Source organism: Coturnix japonica, chromosome 2 (genome assembly GCF_001577835.2).
Source record: "Coturnix japonica isolate 7356 chromosome 2, Coturnix japonica 2.1, whole genome shotgun sequence".
In the NCBI taxonomy this organism is placed as follows: Eukaryota; Metazoa; Chordata; class Aves; order Galliformes; family Phasianidae; genus Coturnix; species Coturnix japonica.
In genome coordinates, this window is record NC_029517.1 from 18,959,294 (window position 1) to 18,980,113 (window position 20,820).

General features: G+C 41.0%; 2 protein-coding genes across 20 annotated transcripts in view; both read left to right on the forward strand.

Annotated features, from left to right (window-relative positions):
• Positions 1-11,648, forward strand: part of DBF4 (DBF4 zinc finger) — a 15,628-nt gene extending 3,980 nt beyond the window's left edge. For 4 of the 7 annotated variants that reach the window (XM_015853382.1, XM_015853374.2, XM_015853387.2 and 1 more), the window contains 10 exons: positions 1,463-1,657; positions 2,644-2,694; positions 3,253-3,322; positions 3,453-3,529; positions 3,936-3,966; positions 4,196-4,241; positions 5,654-5,785; positions 8,189-8,306; positions 9,505-9,629; positions 10,436-11,648. In XM_015853382.1, coding sequence (XP_015708868.1) covers positions 1,463-1,657; positions 2,644-2,694; positions 3,253-3,322; positions 3,453-3,529; positions 3,936-3,966; positions 4,196-4,241; positions 5,654-5,785; positions 8,189-8,306; positions 9,505-9,629; positions 10,436-11,489 — 1,899 coding nt within the window. In that variant the 3' untranslated portion in view covers positions 11,490-11,648. The remainder of the gene's footprint in view (positions 1-1,462; positions 1,658-2,643; positions 2,695-3,252; positions 3,323-3,452; positions 3,530-3,935; positions 3,967-4,195; positions 4,242-5,653; positions 5,786-8,188; positions 8,307-9,504; positions 9,630-10,435) is intronic. The other 3 variants (XM_015853381.2, XM_015853379.2, XM_015853385.2) reach the window with 3 other exon arrangements.
• Positions 11,649-15,071: 3,423 nt separating this feature from the next.
• Positions 15,072-20,820, forward strand: part of ADAM22 (ADAM metallopeptidase domain 22) — a 124,461-nt gene continuing 118,712 nt past the window's right edge. For 5 of the 13 annotated variants that reach the window (XM_015853465.2, XM_015853466.2, XM_015853464.2 and 2 more), the window contains exons 1-2: positions 15,073-15,187; positions 15,270-15,421. In XM_015853465.2, coding sequence (XP_015708951.1) covers positions 15,130-15,187; positions 15,270-15,421 — 210 coding nt within the window. In that variant the 5' untranslated portion in view covers positions 15,073-15,129. Of the gene's footprint in view, positions 15,188-15,269; positions 15,422-20,820 lie in introns of all 13 variants that reach the window. The other 8 variants (XM_015853468.2, XM_015853471.2, XM_032443099.1 and 5 more) reach the window with 3 other exon arrangements.

Below are 20,820 nucleotides of genomic sequence, written 5' to 3' on the forward strand. Positions count from 1 at the left end.
GTCTTGAGTGTTATTTTGGCAGGAGTTTTTGGTTATTTTTACTAGAGGAGTGCTGAGCAGTTGTATGAAATGAATTTCAGACAGCATCCTGACTAGTATCAAAGTCAGTAAGTTGCCATAATAAGATTTCAGGTTACAGATATCTCTACATTCAGCACTGAACTAGAGTATTTTATCTTTAGAGCAGAATTTTAGGAATTCATTTGTAAGCAGTAAGGTTGCAAGTCTAAGACTGAAAATAAAGCTTTTCTGTTTTATTCTGGGGAGTATGTGCATAAATCCTCAGATTTAGGCCCAGTGCCCTCAGGGTCACCTTCCACGTGTTTCTTTGTTGCTTCTGTGGGGTGCACTCAGAAACCTCCGTGTCCCATTTCTGTAAAGTTTGTAGAGAAGAATGAGAAGGTGCAGTTTCAAACTTGCTGGCTCTGATTTTTGCTTTCCACACTGATTAGTAGAGAAGATAAAAAGACTTTAAGCTACATAAGCTAGCAAGAAATCATTAGCCAAATAAAACTGATAACAGTACAATGGCAGGTAGTGAAAGATTGAAGGAGCAAAACAGAAGAGAATGAACATGGGGAAAACTTAAGTTTTTTTTCAGTGAGTTTGAAAATGCTATTAACCTATTCAAGCTAATACATTTCACAGGAGTGTTATGAATACTGTAGGTGTGAAATGGGGTAACTATCTTGAAAACTCAGTTTTCAGGCAATAAACAGGACCCAAGGAAGTGGCCACAAGTTGTATCAGATGAGGTTTAGACTGGACATAAGGAGGAACTTTTTTCCTCAGAGAGTGGTCAGGCACTGGAATAACCTGCCCAGGGAGGTGGTGGAGTTGCCATCCCTGGCAGTGTTCAAGAAGCATCTGGATAGGGAGCTAGGAGACATAGTTTAGGGGTTTTCTGTAGGTATGGTAAAGGGAAGATAGTTGGACTAGATGATCTTATAGGTCCTTTCCAACCTTGTGATTCTATGATTCTGTGGCTTCTGAAGTTCATTGTTAAATCTCCTTGTAAACTGTAAATTATGTTTGCATGTGCATCTTTGAGCTAAGTTTAGCTGAACACTTGGTAACTTCTGTTAAATTACATAAAATTTGGCTTCCTTTGACTTATTCTGTAATTTCTCAGTGTGCCAAGTTCTTCTGTATGGAAGGTATTACAGCTCAATTCATCAAGGAATGGTAATAATCAAAATAAAGCAAAGTTGCTTTTTTGGTTGGGATTAGAAAATCGGAGAAGTGAAACTAGGGTTTGTCACTGGTAAGATCTTACTACGGTTCAGTTGTTGTTGTCATGTATATATTTTAAATGTCTTCCTGATAATTCTGTTTTATGTGCGTAATAGTGGATTTGTTTAGTTGTAGTTTTATCACTTTTTTTTCAGTGCACACAAAGCAAAAAGGGAATTACTACTTTGCTGTCCTGAAGTAACATCGTGCTTTATTTATTTTTATTTAGAGAGTGGAGAGTTTTCTTAGCAAAGATATCAGCTATCTCGTGTCCAGTAAAAAGGAGGCAAAATTTGCACCAGCACTTAGTCAGATTTCTCCAGCTCCCAGCCCGGAATCTGTGTGCAGTGGAGGAAATGGTACAACTCATCCCAGCGGCCGAAAAGATCGACAGGATGGAAATTCATTTAAGGCAGCAGATGCAGTAAGTTTCTATTGTAATAATGCTGTAAAACGACTACAACCTGGGAGATGCGCTATCAGAATTTTTCTCCTGTCTTGTTTTCTAATGCTGTTAATGCAAATAGCCACAGAAGTAGTTTTTGATGGTATCACAGTATCACAGTCTTGTGCGGGTTGGAAGGGACCTTAGAGATCATCGAGTCCAACCCCCGGGATTCGAGCCTCTGTGTAGCAGAGCGGCACTTCTACCACTTGCGCCACAGGGGGGATTCGAACCCAGGGCCTCCGGTGTTGCAAAGTGGCGTCCTTAGTAGTTCAATAAAATAATTGCAATTGAACATTATCAGGTTTAGTTTGTTTGGGTGTTTTTTTTTCTTTTAGTTCTTAGATGATTGTGTTAATTTCAGCAGTTTCTGAGTTTCTGCAGGTTTACTTGAAGTCTGTTTCACTGTCAAGTTTAGTTCCCTTTCTATCCTAACTGTATCCTTGATACTTATTTAGAAATGTATGTGTGGGACAGTCTGCAGGTTGGTCTTTGCACTGGGTGCCTGAGGTCACCCCATCTTGACAATCATGTGGATAGGTGAAGGCACGTTCATTATGAATGTACAGAATATAGTATAAAAGAAAAGGTGGTGATAATTATGGCTCAGGCTATAGTTACATTCATGGCTGGTAGCTAAATTTAGCACAAGGTCAATTGATGACACCTCATCTTTTGGTGTATCCCGCAGGCTGCCCGTTCGTACCATCTGTCTTGATCCAGCACTTGACATTGCTTCAGCCGTTCAGTGACCTGCTTTGGTTGAAAAGTACTTTGTCTTTTTTCCCCTCAGAATGTATGAACCCCAGCCTTGTATGAAAAATGAAAATTAATGAAAAATAACTGAAATAAACCAAAGGAGATGATCACAGACTTTTGCTAATAAAAATTTTTAAATTTGCTTTACCTTTTACTTTCTGAAATGAAATCTAACTTGCTACGAATGTCTTTCTGTTATAATATAGGTACGTTTGAGCAGAGGAAAATCCTTAGCTGAAAAAGCAATCAGAGAGCAGGTAAGTTGAGTAATCCATACATTTGTACTTGAGGAATTTTGGTCCTGTGGTTCTGGAAAACAAGCACTAGTAAGAATGATGGTGGGTCTAAGACGGAGGTGTCTCATGGGATGTTCAGGCAGGAATTGGGGAATTGTTCTAAGCATAACTGTCAGATGATGTTTTCTGGGTAGTTCCTGAAGAGCTGAATGTCTTATAGTCTTATAATCGGTATTATATTTTATCAAGGTTGTAATTGTATCTAGCATTTGAGAAGTGCTTGTGAAATTATATGTACAAATCCATTGTCTTCAAGTATTGCATACTATAAAGTATGACAGTAGAGAAGGCTCTTGGCTTTGTGAGATGTTAACTGTAATCCTTTGATAAGTGAAGTGCAGTGACATGGAGATGGAAAAGTCAGTTGAGGATATTTGTAAGTATTTTGGCAAGAAGTAAATAGTCTACAGTCAGATCTCAGCTTTCATAAGATAGTTCTTATTACAAGATGTAGTATATTGATATTTATGACAGTTTATTTGATCTACTGCTGAAAATGAGAATTTTTTCTTTTCACAGGAACTAATCCCCTCTGGTAGCATACTGTCCAATGCTTTGAACTGGGGTGTGAAAGTACTTCATGTTGATGGTAAATAGCTTTGGTGAAGCATTAATTGAACGTTTTCTTTAAACTTCTTTGAGTTATAAATATTAAAAATGATGAATAACTTCAAACATGCAAAAATAAATTCAGCTAAATATAATTTTCTCTTTACTAGATGTTAAGCATTACATTGAACAAAAGAAGAAGGAGCTCTACCTAATCAAAAGCACAGGCAGTTCTTTCAAAGATGTGGTAAGTGGGTTTTAGCCATTTGTAAAAGCTAATGTGATTAAATGATAGAAGGCAGGCATATTAAATATGGCCTACTGTGATGCATACAGATTTTATTTTATCAAGTCCTTCTCACGTTCTGTTTTTCACTGACTAGTACATTTTATGAATTGATTTTAAGACCATCACCTCAATGACATCAGTTGTTTTTGCAGCGTATAAATAAGTGCTGCTTTAGGAAACAGGACTGTATTTATTTCCTGACGAGCTTGATTTCTACCAAATTTACCACAACTCCGGTAAATAAGTCATGATTGTCATAGGGAGACCCTCATGAGTTAAAATCAAGTACTGAGATAAAATGTGAAATATAATATTCACAGGAATTCTGTTTTCCCTTTTTTTTTTTTTTTTTTTTTTTCAACAGGGAAAACAAGTTCCTGCACAAAAGTCCAAAAGTAAGTACTTCAGTATTTGTAGAGGTTTTGCTGAACTTTCTGAATGCTTATAAATGGATCAAATATAAAACTGTCTTCTAACTTGTAGGTCTAAGGAAGTGTCTTGAAAATTGTGTTTGTCAAAGCACGTACATAATGAGTTCTAAAATAATGCCTATCTGTTCAACAACTAGTAAACTCGCTAAACAAAAATATTTCTCTTTTAATTTCCTTTTTTTCCTACCTTGAGCAGGTAGACTGAAAAATCCATTTGTGAAGGTGGAAGATAGAAGTCGGTGAGTGTTCTGTGTGCTTTCAATGTAGTTCTCAAACTGAGAGATTCAGGAAAGTAGTATGGCTTGATGGTCTACTGACTTTAAGGGCAAGACATACTGTTCAGTCTCTGTGTGGTCTGGGTAGGTATCCATGTTTAGCCTGTGAATGAAGTGAAAGAGGTGTTAGTATGATGGGAAATGTTTGTGATGGGTAGTAGCAATGAAAAGTTAATGTATAGCAATTTATAGATCAGGAGAGGGGGATTGGTCTGCATTATTTTCTTCTTAGAGCCAGATGAATTAAAAGGAGGAAGGCTGGAAACTTTAAACCTGACATCTTGCCTGTTTTTAGATCCAATTCATGTAGCCAAAAAGGCTAATAAAGGTTTCTATATTAAATAGTAGTTCTAACTCTTAGTGTTCGTCTTGAGAGACTTTAAAAGAAGTCATTATGCCTTAAAACATTCCTTGGAATTATGCTGAATTTATGCTTCAGTGATTTATTACTTAAAAATACAACAACAACACAACTGCTAATATGATTTCATTATCTGTTGGATCATAAGATCTGATACTTTCAGACTTGACAATTTTTGCATTTTTCTGAGCTTGTAACCGATTGGATCTGATGTTGTAACTCCTCAATAAGTAAAGAGGTTGCCAGAAGCTGGGAGTAAAAATGAACTATAGCAACATGAGTGGGAATTTTGAATCTAGTATTATACTGTGTGCTGGTAAGAATTGGTGTGATGGGTATGAGAGCAGTGGGGAGAGTGGGACAAGTGCATTTTCAAGCACAAAATGTAGAGACGTGTGAATTTTAATTTCATATTGGATTCTGAAGATTGTAGCAAGTGATTTAATTATATGAATTTTGTCATTACCTTTTTCAGACACTTCTAATACATGCGAGTGCTGGTGTACTTGCTAGTTTTATTATCTCTCTATGTATGTTTCTGTGCAGGAAAAAACTGCTTCCTTGGGAATTTATTGTTCAGTTTTTAAAATGTTTTTAATGATGAATTGGAAGCCTTTCAAAAAGGGAGAAACTGATAAAATGAAAAAAATAAAATAAAATTTTGAGGTAGGAACTGCTGTATCTCAGGAACATGGATCTACTTTCATCCAAATTGCTGTTAATTGTATTGGTTGTGCAGATCTCCACAACCTACTGCATTAAAGACAGCCATAGTTGTGGAATGTGCTTGACAGCTCTGAAAACTCAAGGCAAACTTTTTATTTTGAGGAGGTATCGAGGAAGGAAGAAAGAAATTACTTTTCCTAGGTTATTTATCTGCATAGCATTTTTTTGTACATTACATGTGAAAGAGAAGCTTGTTTTCAAAGACCTTTTGACCTATTTATAGTTTGTAGTATAAACTACTGTTTGGTTGTTTTGATGCTTCTAATGCACCTGTTTTGTCTTAACACAGCTCCTACAGACCCTTCTATCTGCAGTTACCGAGTTTTCCAGCTCTCAACTTCTGTGTTCCAAAACCTTGTAGTCCGTTTGAGGTGGATAAGAAGCATCCTTCCAGTCAAAAACAGAATCAGTCTAAGCAAAGGTTTGTCTGTCATGCATTTTTGCACTGTATACAGTGGAGAGAGAAGTTCTCTAAAACAATTGTAAAACAATTATTTTCTAAAAATTCTTCTGCCTCTTATTTCTGTGATATTTAATACTAATTTCTACATCTGGACTGTTGCATTTGCTACACTGTGACTGTTTCTGTCCATCTGTACCCTCTTTATCCTGCCTTTAGTTCTTTTTTGGGGCACACAAATGCATACATCCAAAAATGCAGCATTTTCCTATCATTGTGGGTCAGCATAAAAGATTTTTTTTTCCTTTCTGTCACTGTTTTTTTTCTTTGTCCACATCTTGGATGCCATCCAGTAAGTATTTTATAAGAAGTGTATTTCTTAAGATTTCCTGTGATGTTTGTCAGTAAAAAGCTAAAAGGAAAGCACTTAAAAATTGTTAAAAGTGATATTCAGTTATATTGCAAAATCATTGCTGTTAAGGAGCGTATCTTCCTTACATGCACAATTAAATTTATGGAAATGAGAACATTGCAAATGTTGCTTCATTGCTTCAGAGATGAAAACCAGATACTAGTTGCAGTTAGTTTGTCATTCAGTAAGTGTTTATGTGATATGGTTTGACATTCAGGCTCTGAGTGCTGCGGTTGCAGTTAAGACATTTGATAAATCAATTTTATGATTTGAAACAACTTTCAAATATGATTTTTCTTTTATTGGGGGAATCTGGTGTCCTTGATTTCTTTTTTCTTGCATATATGGAGACTACAAATGTCTGTTTGACTTCAATAACTGATTCATAGCAGAGGCTAAAACATTTAGGTGAAAAGCAGCTTTGATTTACATGAAAATTTCTGTGTCTGGTAACTTTAGCTGCTGTTCTGACCTTTGAATCTAAAACTTATTTAGGTGTGATACTTGTTTTCTCTATAAATTGTTCCTGTGTTGTCCAGATTTTGTCCAGTCTAAACTATTATTAGACTCTTGGAAGTTTTCAGGTGATGTTACAGTGATAAATGAATGTAGCAACGTACTAGTGCAGTAACCTTTGCACTAAGCAGTGTGTTTCTGATGGTGTCTCTTCAAAGGGGCCTTAGGACAGCCTGTTCTCTTTAAACGCTTTTTAAAATGAAGAGTACAATAGTCATTTCATATGTATAGATTAAGAAATACAGTGCGTTAGTTCTGTTTCAGGAATTGTGTTCAAATTAATATTTGTCATTAATCTTTCAATCTGTCACATGCCAGAGATGTTTAGGTGGGGTTTTATTTATTTCATAGCCAGCAGCTAAAAGTGATGACTGTCATTGTTTCTAAAGAAAGAAAAAGTGAGAATGATTGCTTGTTTTATCTTTATCTGAAATAGTGGTATGTGGAAGATGATGTCAGTTTTACTTGCTTTATACGCAGAAAGATTGCAATCATTCACGTTTCAGATAATAAATTCTGTCTCTTTTCTCTTGTTGTTTGCAAGCCTTAAGTGGTTCTAAGTAGGTTTTTACATTCCTAAGGGTAGAAGCAAAAAAGCTAGTGCAGTATTAAAAGTGGACTCTGGAATCTGAACAAATGCTTGGTTGGTCTTTATATAAACATCTATGCAGATACTTGGTGGAGTCTGGCAATACGATTTTTGACTAGACAGGGAGGTGGCACTGTTCTCTTGAAGTAAAATGAAATTAGGAACTGATGATTTTGCTGTGCTGGAGGGTAGCTTGGTAGTGAATTGCAACAAATGGTAGCTCTGCCCAGATAAGGACACTGAAGGTCATGGGACAGATATTGAAAGCTTCTTTGTGGTTTAATTTTCTGGAAGAACTTATGGTTCATTTCCTTGAATTTCATGAACATCATGATGATTTTTGATCAACATGAACTTTTGAACATCAACATGTTCAAAAGCTGCATATAACCAACAAATAGGAGTATTATTTACCTTTTATTGAAGAATGAAAGGTCATCTTTTATACCAAATACTTTATCAAAAATAACGACAGGAGATGAGATGCTAGAAGATGTTTTTCTTTTTTTTCCCCAGTTTTGATTTTATCAAACCTCCTTTTACCAGCTATACAAAGAAATTTCAACAAATCCTTTGATTTGACAAGTCAGATTTGTTTTATAAGTTCAGCATTGCTTAATCTGAGTCAGTGATATTATATCTGTACTAACCCGGATGTTTTATTCACGTGTGTAGTTCCAGTGGACATGCCTGTTTTGTTGCAGTAATTTGTTTATTATTTTTTTGAGTGCATTAATTTCTATTCTAATTTTCCTGAGCAGTAACTGAGGTGGTCTAAGTAGTCTGAGAAGAAATGAAGATGTTCTTTTGCTTTAAATGATAAGAGTGAAAAGGAATGTTTTGTAGGAGGCATTTATAGAACTCAGCTCTTACGTGTAGTGCTCATTAATTTATATCTTTTCTTTAGCAGAAACAAAATAAATAGTGACAAGGACTGTAGAACTCTTGTTCAGCTTCATCAGAAGGACAAAAAAAGGAGAGGATATTGTGAATGCTGTGGGAAGAAATATGAAGATCTACAAACTGTACGTGTGGAACATGAAATACACTGTTTTCAAACCGTCTTTAAAACAGTAGAATCAACAATTTCTATTTGCTGTTCTAATTTTTGTCTTATCTTATTATTTTATTTAATTCTAAAAGGCCTGTTGAGTGTATTTCCTAAAAAGCAGCAAGTAAAGGTTTTTTTTTTTCATTTTCTATTTCAGGTTTTGTTTTGCTGCCTCTGGGTATGGTGGCTGAAAGCATTAATGGTTCTTGTCTCAGAGACACTGATTTTAAGATCACCTGTTTAGTGGATGAAGAGAATGTGTTGAATGTGGTTTTTCTGGATATTAGCAAGACTGATTATACTGTTCTTCGTGGTATTTTTTGGGACAAATTTTCCAGTTATGAGGCAAATAAGTATGCAGTGCACTGGGTGAAGAACTGGCTTAAGGGGCTGTAGTGAATGTGACCGTATCTGTCTGGCAGGTGAGGTTCTGGTTGGCAGTTGGCTCAGCGTGTACCAGCGTTGTGCCCCAGCAGCAGAGAGAGCAAACTGCACTTTGGGGTGCATTAAACACAGCATAGCCAGATGGTTAAAAGAAGTGATTATTCTGATATATTTAATATTAATGTGGCCTCACCTGGATTATTTTGTGCTGTTCTAGGCTGCACAGTTCAAAAAGGTTACTAAGATCCCAGGAAGGGCAGCAAATCTGGTTAAAAGGGCTAGGTGCAATGAGGAAGATGCTAGGTTTGTGAAGCTGGGAGAAAAGGAGGTTAAGGAATGATCTTATTACTGTCTTTAACTTCCTGAACATGGGAGGTGGAGGGAAAGGTGCTCATCTTTTCTCTCTGGTATCTACTGACAGTGTGTGGAGCAGTGGCTCAAAGGTGTCATGGGGAGTATTCAGAGTTGAGATTAAGAAAATATATATTTCATTTTTTTACCAAAAGTGCAATTGGGCACCTGAACAGGCTTCCCAGGGGGGTGGTTGATGCCTCATGCCTATCTGTGTTTAAGTGGCATTTGAATAATGCTCTTAGTGATTTTTTCTGGCTTCAAGTTGGCCTTGATGTAGTCTGACAGCTGGACTCGGTGATCTTTGTGAATCCCTTTGAAATGGAACTATTCTATTCCAGCAACAATAAATTGTCAGTATTTACTTATTGCTCCATGTCAGAATATTGATTTATGTATTCATTTGTAACATTACTCTTATTACCTTTTAATTCCAGCATCTTGAAAGTGAACAGCACCAGAACTTTGCACGAAGCTCACAGTACCAAATTGTTGATGATATAATCTCCAAGTTCGTTAATGAGTTTGTTGAATACAGGGATGATGAGAAAAACATGAAAAGGTAAGTTGCACATTCTTAATTTTAAAACTGCTGTTAATTAAGACATTAAAGATACTTTAGTTACAAAATTCTGAACCTGGTATGGAGCAAATTCATAGTTTTCATTCTGATGAACATCACTGGAACTTGCAATGCAGTAGTTTCCGAAATTAGAAGGAAAAACTACTAGTGAGTATTGTATCACAGGAATATGGGGCTAAGGAGACTTTACAGGAGTTGTTCAACCTATTCGTAACTTTCAGAAAAGCAAGTTGTCAACCACTCTAAGATAAAGCTGACGGAAGGACAGCTGTGCCTGGATGTCTGCTCTAAAAACTTTCTGATGTTCTTAGTAGCCTGAGACGAACAAATAATAACCTCCTCAGTCAATCTGATCTCTTTAACATGTAGTCTAGGTTATTGTCTGCAATCTATAATGTTATCCTGGGGGAAAAAATATATAATTGAGCTAAGCTTGTGTGTATACACAGTAAAATATTTACAGGTATTTGTCATTGCTTTGCATTCATTAACTTTTGTACTTAGTAGCACTGTGACTGAAGCTTACTGAAATACTAGACTGCTTACCTTTGTGTATTTTTCAAACAGCTTCATGAGATGTAGAAATCAATAGTAAAACGTTGAATTCAAATACAAGGTACTCTGTTCCAGCAGAAGTAATATTTCTATCCTAACTTTCTTTTGAATGCAAAGAACAAAAATTGCTTCGTCAGTTTAGTTGCTTTTCTAGGTCTGTTTGCGTAATGAATTATGTTACTTTCTTCCAACCATTTGATTGTTAATCATCATAAACAATTTAATTGTAGGATAAAATGTAGTACAGGATATTTTTCTCCTATAATTGGGAAGATAACGAGACCAGATGAGCTGAAAGAACGACTCAAAAAGCAACGCGTTTCATTGAAAACCTACTTGTGGAAAGATACTGCAATGCAGGCACTCAGACTGGATCGTCAGCCTACAGAAGTACAACCAAATTCTGTGCTAGTGCCTCCCCCTATTTCTGCATCTCTGTGTTCAATTCTTTATTGTCATCTGTCTCAGCCTCCAGAAGAAAGAAGTAAATTCGGTAATAATGGTGAAAATACAAGAACTGATTGCTTCTGTGCCACAAACCCAGGACAGTCACCAAATTTCATACAACCACTTCCTCAGAAAGATGGTAAATCGTGTATGGAGAACTTCCATCAAGATTTTGAGCCATTCAGTAAAGAAACACTCGAAGCAGAAGTAAATAAAAAGTGTTTACAGCGTTTTCAGGAAGGTGCGTGTACTTTATATTCTCACACTCAAGTTACAGATTTTAGTGAAAAAGACAAAAACTCAGCACAGCCCAAACGAAAATTAAATCATGCAGTAGTTCTACCAGCAAAATGTTTGAAAAAAACAGATGCCAATCCTACGTGTGTCGAGAAACATCGTGATTTATGCGATAACCATCAACAGATGCAGCACAATGCAGTTGTGGAGGCTGAGGTATCCGAGTCTGCTATAAACAAAGAACTTAATGAATTGGCTGCCAACACTGCACACTGCTCACCATCTGGAAAGCTGCACAGGAAAGTAAAGCTTTGCTTAGGAAGAAATAGAAGAGAAAGCCGGAAACAGAATATAGAGTTATGCGTGAAGTACGCAGATGGACTGTCTGACCCCAGTGAGAAAAGGGCTTGTAGCTCACCAGTGCAGACCCTGCTGGAATTGTTTCAGACAAGTGAAATAAAATCTGAATTCAAAGGTTTTTCGGTTTACACTGATCATGAAGATTCTACTGGCACAGAAGATGTATGGGAAGGGTGGAACACAAATGTTGTTGGTTCATTATTTTCCTCTTCATCCTCATCCTCGTTCTTTGGATTTTAATGCTGCTTTATTTAATACAGTGTTTTTCAAATAAATTGTGGATTTAAGATTTTATTCTTGGAAATATTCTTGTTATGTACAGATGAATTCATTTTCAAGGGTTTTTTAATGCAAAAACTTCTATGTGTGTAAATATGAATAAAACTTACTAAGGGTTTTCTTTTTCTTAAAAGCTACTGCTTTACTACAGCTAGTAAAGGGTTCAGACCACTGGATTGTGGGTTTTATTAATTGCTTGGCAGAATCAGTAAGCGTTATATAGCTGCTTTTGGGTTGGGTATTTTTTGAGAGTCATTGGGCACACTGAACACAGTACATTCTAAATAACCACATTATAAATTATTGGGGGGTTTGCTGTAAATAAGACAGCCCATTACTTACGAACCCCTGATGATTTGTGGAGGTTTGTTTGCTTCTCATATTCCTTCTGCTACTACTTCACCAGGGAATGCAAAAAAAAACAACACGTGACTTGCTTTCTGAAGTTCTCTTCTGCTGATGTTGTTTGAGGTGGGGAGTTGATGCAGTCACAAAGATATAACATCAGAAGAGCGTATGCTGGGTTCTTCAGCTGCTCTGCTATCGTTTATTCTTAGATAAAACTAGTTATGTGTTGTAAAGGCAGCACTAGCAAACTCAAAACATCCTATAGGTTTCTGAACAGCTTGGGCCTCTGGTTTGTTTTTTTTTGCTTTCCACTTGGCCAGCCTGGCTGACTGGGCTGGTTGGAGGCACAATGAGGGACATGGTGGGAACTGGAAGAACTTCTTAATACTTTGAGTCTTCACCAGAGCTGATCTCTTTCAGGATTTCCATGTTTGTAAATCAGTGCAGGGCGTGAGTATTGAATTGGGATGGGGGTAGTTGTGAAACTTTGTTAATAAATGTAAGTGCCTTAAGGTTTTACAAGCTAGGAGCTAAACTAGCAGAAATTACTCTCATTATTTTTTGAATGAAAGTGTAAATACATGATTAATATACCCATTTAACACTGTCACTCTGTTAGTGTTCCTTACAATTAAGCTGTGTTCTGCAGTTGTTTAGAGTAGTTTGCCCTTTGGTATATGGTGTTTACAGTGAGGGGTAGGTGAAGATTCTTGGTGTGCAGGGAGGAATGAGATTGTGTGTAATTTCCCATATGTTTATCTTTCCAAGTGTTTTCCTTCCAAACTTAATAAGCATTAATACTCTTTGAAAGACCTAAACAGGGGCAGCAAGTTATTAGAATGTTTGTCTTTGACTTCCAATTCGGTAGAAAAACATGTATTTACAGGATGTATGGCAGGGATTCTGAGGTGTCAAACACTGCCACAAGGACAACTAAGTTGCTAAAGTAAAGGTTTAGCATTTAGAAATGCATTTTATCTGGACGTCAATCTTTGTAGTAAGTGCACATATAATGGCAGTTTGAATTCCTTCCTAATCGCTAAACAAATTTCTACTGATTTCATTTTTGGATCTGTTGTGCTATTGGTGTATCTGATCGGCTGCTGCAGGTAGCTTTTATATTATATTATATTATAAACACACAAAAGCGATTGTTAAGATTCTAATTTCTCCTCTTATTTTTGTTGTGGTGATTACAGAAACTCAGTCCCATGTTCCCATGCTGCCTGCAGTGAACACCTACATACAGAGAGCAGGAATACAAAATTCCTGCAAAGCACACATTTTTTTACTGTTGCAAAGGAGTGAAACCTTTAACATTTGGGTAGAATAGATGCTGCTTCATTTTAAAGTGATCGAAGTAAACCCCCTGAACTTTTGCATTAGATAAGCACTCTTGTTTAAGTGGTGTTCTTGAGGCCCAGTGACCTTCACTGTTCTGTCTTCATAGCGCTACTTTAGCGGAGATTCTTCAGATAATCTTTGATATGCTAAAATAGAAAGCATGTACACATACAGAGTTACTAAAAGCCCATGCATACAATGTACTGGTTTCAGCATGTACGTGTAGTTAATGAAGCAGGGATTAACAACTAAAGCCATACAACTGTGTAGTGTTCTGCAGTAATTTCTGAGTTTCGTGCTCTCACGTAAGCCCTTAGAAGGCCGCGTCCTTAAAAGATGCTCAGAAACATGCTGTAATGATTCAATTTCTTCCTAATTTTCTTGGTATCACTTTGTTTTTCTTTCTGTACAAAATAACCATGGATTTTCTTTCATTACTACTTTAACATCTTAAGCCAGGAATGGGGCTTTGTGGCTGCCATAGCAGTTGAAGCATCTTACTGCTCTTGACTATGCATGATAAAGGCACTTGCCCCACGTTCCTCTTGCTGTTCTCAGGCTGTGCTGATGAAACTTCTGGCTACAGGGCAGCAGAATTTGCAAAATAAGGCCCTGTCTGCAAGGCCTTTATTTTTTTATTTTTTTGCTTTTTTCCCTCCTGATCCTTTGAAATGATCCTTCTTCACTAGGAGAGTGGTTAGGCCCTGGAACAGGCTGCCCAGGGAGGTTGTGGATGCCCCGTCCTTGGAGGTGTTCAAGACCAGGTTGGACGGGGCCCTGGGCAACCTGATCTAGTAAAGGTGTATGTTTGGTGGCCCTGCCAGGCAGGGGGGCTGGAACTACATGATCCTTGAGGTCCCTTCCAACCGGGGTCATTCTGTGATTCTGTGAAATACTGGTGCACATTTTCCAAGCCTCATTCTTCTGCAGCTGTGGTTTAGAGTCCTGTCAAATGTGCTCCTTGTGTTCGGCAAATGGGGAAGGTGTTGCAACATAGGGGTTGGGCTATTACTGCTTGTCTTATAAAATTATGTAAAATATGTAGGGAGATGCCAGTGTGATAGGGAGAGGTAAACTGATCCTAGAGGTGTTTAGGGAAGGTCTAGATGTAGTACCTATGGACACGGGCAATATTGGTGGTAGGCAGACAGTTTGGTTAGATGATCTCAGAGGTTTTTTCCAACCTTAATGATTCTGTGAAATTAAAATGCCCTGAAAGTGCTTTGCTTCCAGCTTCAGTTTGTAGGGCCCTTGGTTTATCTGTGTGTTTATAGGGGGAAAACGCACAGAGAAGGTGGATTTCTTTATTCCATGGGGTAATCGCTTCCCTTGACACGACGAGCAATGGCAGTAAGCAGCCGGGCCGGGATGCGGGCCGAGAGCCGAGGGAGGAGCGGGTGCGGCGGGGTGCGGGACACTGCACTGCCCTGGGGTAAGGGAGAGCGACGTGAAGTGAGGAACCCTGCGCTGAAATCCTGTTCTACTCTGACAGGGGAGAGAACGGGGATTGAAGAAGGGAGGAAAAGAGGTCACGGTGGGGAGAGGTTTGTCTGGGAAGGTGCAGCTGCGGGCTGAGCCGGGCTGCGGGCAGAGGCCCCTGAGGGACAGGAGGCGGGGAGCGGCGGGCGCGTAACGCCGCCAGGCTCCCGCGGCAGCTCCCGGCTGCGGAGCTCCCTGTGCCGCGGCCGCCTACATTTCCCAGCACTTCCCTGTGCCGAGCGGGCTGCGGGAGCCGCGCCGGCTGTCGCCATCCTCGCGGGGGGCTCGGCGCGGAGCGGGGCGGAGCTCGGCAGCTCCGGCCCCGCGGCAGCCGCGGCCCCGCAACCTCCCCCCCCCCTCCGCCCGCCCCGGTGCAGGCGCGGAGCCGGCGGCGCAGGGCGGCGGCAGACGGCGCGGAGCGGGCAGCGCCATGCGGGCTGCCGCCTGCCTCCTCTCGCTGGCGCTTTGCGCCCTGCCCGCCGCCTCAGGTGAGCGCCGGGGCCGGGGGGATGCGGGCCGAGGGCCGCCGCGGAGCCTCGCGCTGACGGGTGCCTCTCCCCTGCCCTGCAGGCGCCGGGCCGGTGGCGGGGCGGAGGGGCGAGAGCCGCTTCGCGGAGCGGGAGAGCATCAGGCCGCTGCGGTTGGTGTCCGGAGAGGGCGGCGGCGGGGCGCGGCGGCCGGCGCTGAGCACGCGGGTGCGGAACGGAGCGGCGCGGAGTCAGGTAGGAGCCGGGACGGCCCGTCCGCGCCGCTCGGGTCCCGCTGAGCGCGTTCCGGCGGCGGGGAAGGACGCGCAGCGCCGGGCGCTGCTCGGGGCGCGCGTTGCCGCGGACCGCTCGTCCTGTCGTAGCGGCCCTGAACGGGTTAAAACGGCCCCCGAGCCGCTGGTTTCCATTCCCCCGAGCAGCCGTCAGCCGCAGCACGAGGCGGGCAGAGCCCCGAGGGCTCCTCGGCGCGGCTGCGGTGCGGGGCGCTGTGCGGGCAGAGGCTGGATGGGCAGATAGAACTTAACGGGGGGATTCGGCCTGCGCGGCGCTGCGGGGTGAGCCCCGCGCACACCAATCGCTACAGCTTTTATTCATACTAATACGGTGATTTTAGTGCCGGTGGCTGGAGGTGGGGCACGAATGTTACATCTAACGGGAAAAGATGCTGTGTGCGTTGTCACTGAGAGCGTGACAAACCTGGGCGCTTGGGGTGGCTGCTGGGATCCAAGTGAGCTGCAGGCCTCTGCCTGCCCTGTGCCAATGGCAATTTCAGGCATCAGACGGCTGGAAAATGGGCTCAGATTTTTTTGTAGCCCTTAATAAGCACCGACAACTTCTTTTTTCTTTTTTTCTTGGCGTACATGTAGTTGAATAACAAATGTTCTCTTCATAGCGTATCTATTTACCTCTGAACATCACTGAATCTACATAAAGATCCTTCAGATCTGAAGGCTGTACTTACGTTATAATAAAATAGGCTTTTATAACTTCCGAGCTTCATTCTGTGTTTAAAAAACCTGCCATGTCAGGGCTCTTTGGAGACTCCCAGCCATTCACCTGCTCGGTGCTGTGTGGTGCTGCTGGTTGAGGTGGCTGTGCTGCATTTGGACCAACCATTAGGTGTCACAAACTTACAGAACCAAACCGTTGGTTTAAGGGCTTTGTTTTCACGGTCATCTCAAACTTCATTCATCAAACCTTCTGCTCTTAATGATTTTTTAGGTCATCCATGTTTCGTTGTCACTAGTCAGTATTAGTTCTACTCCCACCAGCAGAAAGTAGATCTAGTGGGATAAAAAGAGTTAAACACATTCATTTCACTGCAGTCTCCTTGCTAAACTGAAGCTGTATGTGTGAAACTCTGCACACAACCACAACTTTTCCTCCTGATGAAGAAATTTTCCTTTACTGCTGAGAATGCTGTCTGCCTCCCCGTGGCTTCTGCTGGTTGTGATTCCTCCCCCCCTCAAAGGATGCAGCTGGCAGGGATTTGGGAGAAGATATCGATGCAGAATCTGGCTGAGCTGAGTGGAGCCGGGCTGCTTTTGTGTGCTTCTTGCACAGGGCACAGTTACATCTTAATTACAGGATGTGCATCCCTCGCTCAGAGATCTGAGTCAGCTTGGCAGCACGGGCAGCAGCACGGCTGCATTCACCTAACACGGCTCCATAGGAGCTGCCTTTGGGATTGTGCGTGTGCAGCTGCAGCACTCACTGTAGTAGTTAATATCTTGACTCTAAAAGTCTGGCATGCCATAAAAATCAGCTTACCTCTGCCAGAGTGCATCTCAAAGCTACACATTGTTAACTTCTCCTTTTGGGAGGCTGGTAGAAGCCACAGAAGGCATAAAGGTAAGGAGTGCTGGGTTCTGCTGACATGTGAACAGACACCCAAGTGCACTCTGCTTTGTCAGCAACTCAGATCAGTGACACAGAGATGCTCTCAATCAATAATGGTTTATATGTTTTGTGTTTAAATAGGCTTTGACTGCCTCTAAACCCCATTCTATCCATTGCTAGTTTTTTTTTTTTGGACAGATGTGTATCACAGAACATCTGATCTCAAACTAAAGCTTTAAGCATAAGCTAATGACCTTGTGGGTTGGTTTAGGAATTGCATGTCTTGGAGGGGGCCAAAGCATTAAGGAAGAACCTGGGATGGCAAAGGACAAGCAGCCATGTATAGAAGAACGGAGATATTCAAAAGGGATGGTGCAGAGCACTGGACAACGAGGCTGTGACTGAGGACTTAATGTAAAACAATGTAATTGTGCTATGAGTTGGATAAAGATAAAAGGGAAGAGAGAGATTAGCGAAGCTGGAGAGAAGGAAGTTGCATTAAATTGGATCCCTTTAATTCCTGGATTAAAGCTTCAGCCTCTGAAAGGGCAGAAGTTGTACAAGAGGGCTGCCAGTCTGAGTCCAGGATTGCACAAAGGAAATGAAGATGAAAGCTCAGGGGGGAGCAGCAGCACTGGGGTGAGAGGAAGGAATGGAAGGCAAAAGTGATGGAAAAGTAATGGATTTCTAGAAATCTGTGGGTTTTTTTTCAACATTTGTTTTCTCTAGCAACTTCCTTAGTTATGTTTGTTTTGGGTTTTCTGATCCATTGCCATCACTATAACTATGGAGTGACTTCTCAACACACATGCTTTACTGTTATGCAGAAAAATAGCATGTGTGTGTACTCAACCTAGAAACCCAGAATGAAATTGCTGGAGAAACAATTCAGTCTACTCAGTCTGAGCTGTCTAAGATCGATGGACTTCAGGGCACAGCACAAGGGAAGTGTTGTAGGCTGCTACATATTCATGTCGTTAACATTTTAATGCACGATGTTTGGTGAGCATTGAAGCATTCACTTGCCTTTGGGTTTTTGCTTTTAATTCTACCATGGAATAAAGTCAGTACAATATCCATGACATTCGTCTCTTCCCCAAAGCGGGGCCTATTAGCAGCTGCACAGATTTCATCTAAAGGGTAATCAAGATAAGATGTATCTGAGAAGGTGTGAATATTGATATTATCATTACTGCTCTCCAGGATCATAGCAAGGGACACTTAATTCACTGTTGCATAAATAAACCTATTTGAAAATGAACATCTCGTATAACATGGGCGTTCTGTAACAGAGTCTTGACTAGGATTCTTATCTTTTAAGACCAAGAATGTTCATGCTATTGAAGGTATAAGGAGCCTTTTGACTGCATGTCTTCTGCCATATTTTGGTAGGGTTTAGATGCACAAGTTCCTTAATACTTTCATTTAGTCCATGGAATGCAGACATATTCTTCATAAGTTGAGGGAGTAAGTGTTCCTTCCCAGTGCCTGCATTTCTTCTTCCACCAGAAAAGAAGAGGAAAAAGAGCACAAAGTCCGCTGTTATAAACCCAAATTTATACTCTACACCAGCACTATACTTAGAGGACTATTCTCTGTGAATCAAATGGTTGTGAAGGTGAGATTCGTTTGAGCTTACTGTCAGAACTCTACAGATTCTTCAGCCAACAGATGCTTTCCCTCAACCATAAGATGTTAGCAGCCATCTGGTTCCATTCTGTAGATCACAGCCTCCCTGATAGTGCCCGGTGGTGCTTCAGGAGGTCTCTGAATGTACCTTGCAACGAGCAGTACACCAATGAACTCCACCTGGGTTTAACTGGGTCACTGGTTTTGTGACTGATGTGCTCCTGACTTGGTATTTCCAATGCTTGTGGGATGTAGTACTGGCCCCTTCACAGAGAACAAGGTTGTTTCCATCATTTGGAGAAGAGAGATTGACCAGCGTGCTTGCTCAGTGCCAGCAGGGAAAGGATCTGGTTCACCTTGTGGACAATTTTGTGGTCATGGCAATGGCTCTGCACATACAGTCTGAGAGAAGCATTGCTCACCCGAGGGCTGTCATTGCAGATACCTTGATGAGAAAATCTGGAAGATTTGCAATTATTTTTGGTGGGAACAAGGTCCTGACCCTCCGATCTACTATAGGCGTAGGTTAACTCATCTTTGCTGGTTAGGCAAAACATTTGCAGTATGGCAAATTCTGTTTCTTAACCAGTTTTTCACTTGCCTGTTGCCAGTTGCCATAAGTGCTGATGTGGTTGTGGGGAGCCTGGCGTGAGGGCCCCAGGACGTGTCTCTAAGTAGGGCTAAGAGTTTGTGCTCCAGAGTGACTGGATAGTTGGCAGCAAGGTGTTTATTTGTCTTATACTGTCTGTGTTCCCGGATTGTTTGAGACCAAATTTCACAGTTCCACAAATTGATCAGGAAGCATGGCTAACAGATTTCTTAAATGACTTCTTACTGCTCATAATCAATTGCAGAGAAGCTCTGCTGTGACATGCTGAGCTTGTGTGGCTTTGCTCGTTCTTTGAATGTAAATCACCCATCAGTTACTCAGGGCTTGCCCACCATTCTTTATTGACCATTGACCATAGCAGGACACGGGGAAATGGTTTTAAGTTAAAAGAGGGAAGATTTAGGTTGGATGTTAGGGGGAAGTTCTTCACTAGGAGAGTGGTTAGGCCCTGGAACAGGCTGCCCAGGGAGGTTGTAGATGCCCCGTCCTTGGAGGTGTTCAAGACCAGGTTGGACGGGGCCCTGGGCAACCTGATCTAGTAAAGGTGTATGTTTGGTGGCCCTGCCAGGCAGGGGGGTTGGAACTACATGATCCTTGAGGTCCCTTCCAACCCAGATCATTCTGTGATTCTGTGATTTTCTGACTTGTTGGACTTTCCACTAGCCTCAGACCAGCATACCCCTATTCTTTGCAAGGTGCTTTGTAACTGCTAATTCTATTTGAAACATGTTGCTTTCTGTTCTGGCGCTGTCAACTTCTGATGATACTAAAATTTCCTGTGTTTGGTAGCTCAAACAATTAGTAATCCGTGGTTAAAAATGTGTTCTGACTGCTGAGGGGTTTATAAAACAGCTCTGGATTTTGGGACTGCTGGAATGATGACTGATGAAAAAAGAAGTGTCATGAGAAATTGCTCAATTCTGAGAATTATTTTCTGCCCACTTAGTCAAGTGATTGCTGTCTCTTGGAGAAACTTCGGCACAATTTGCAGTCAACCTATCATAAAATCAAAGGGGGAGGAGGATAAACTGGGACGGAGGCTGTAGTGAGCAAAAAGAACATGCATTTGGTTCGCTGCCAGATCTGGTTTTCTTCCTGCCTCGTTGCTTCTCCTCTCCCTTTCCTTAAGGTTTATAAGGCGTTTGGCAAAATGCATGTATTATTTTGTAGTATTTAACATGTGCTGTTCTGCAGTATTTGTGTAAGGATAAGATTCTCCGTCAACCTGACAATAATCTGCTTCCATGAATATGTGAATGGCAGTTAAAACACCAATCCTCACGATGCAGGTCCTGCCTTCATGAAGAAGAAATGCTGTAGGCAGTTTTTGCTATAGACTGTCGCATGCTGCAAGGACACTCAGAATGCCCTTTGTTTTCTGTGGTAGGAAGGACTTTCAGTTCTGACTTTTTGTAATACATATCTGCTCATGGCATGTGTTTTGATAATCTATAGGCAAAGAATAGTCCGGATTTCTAATTCATCCTTCTTTACAAGCTCATTTCAGGAAAATCCTTACTTCATAATAAGATTTGTTATGACACTGAATAAATAT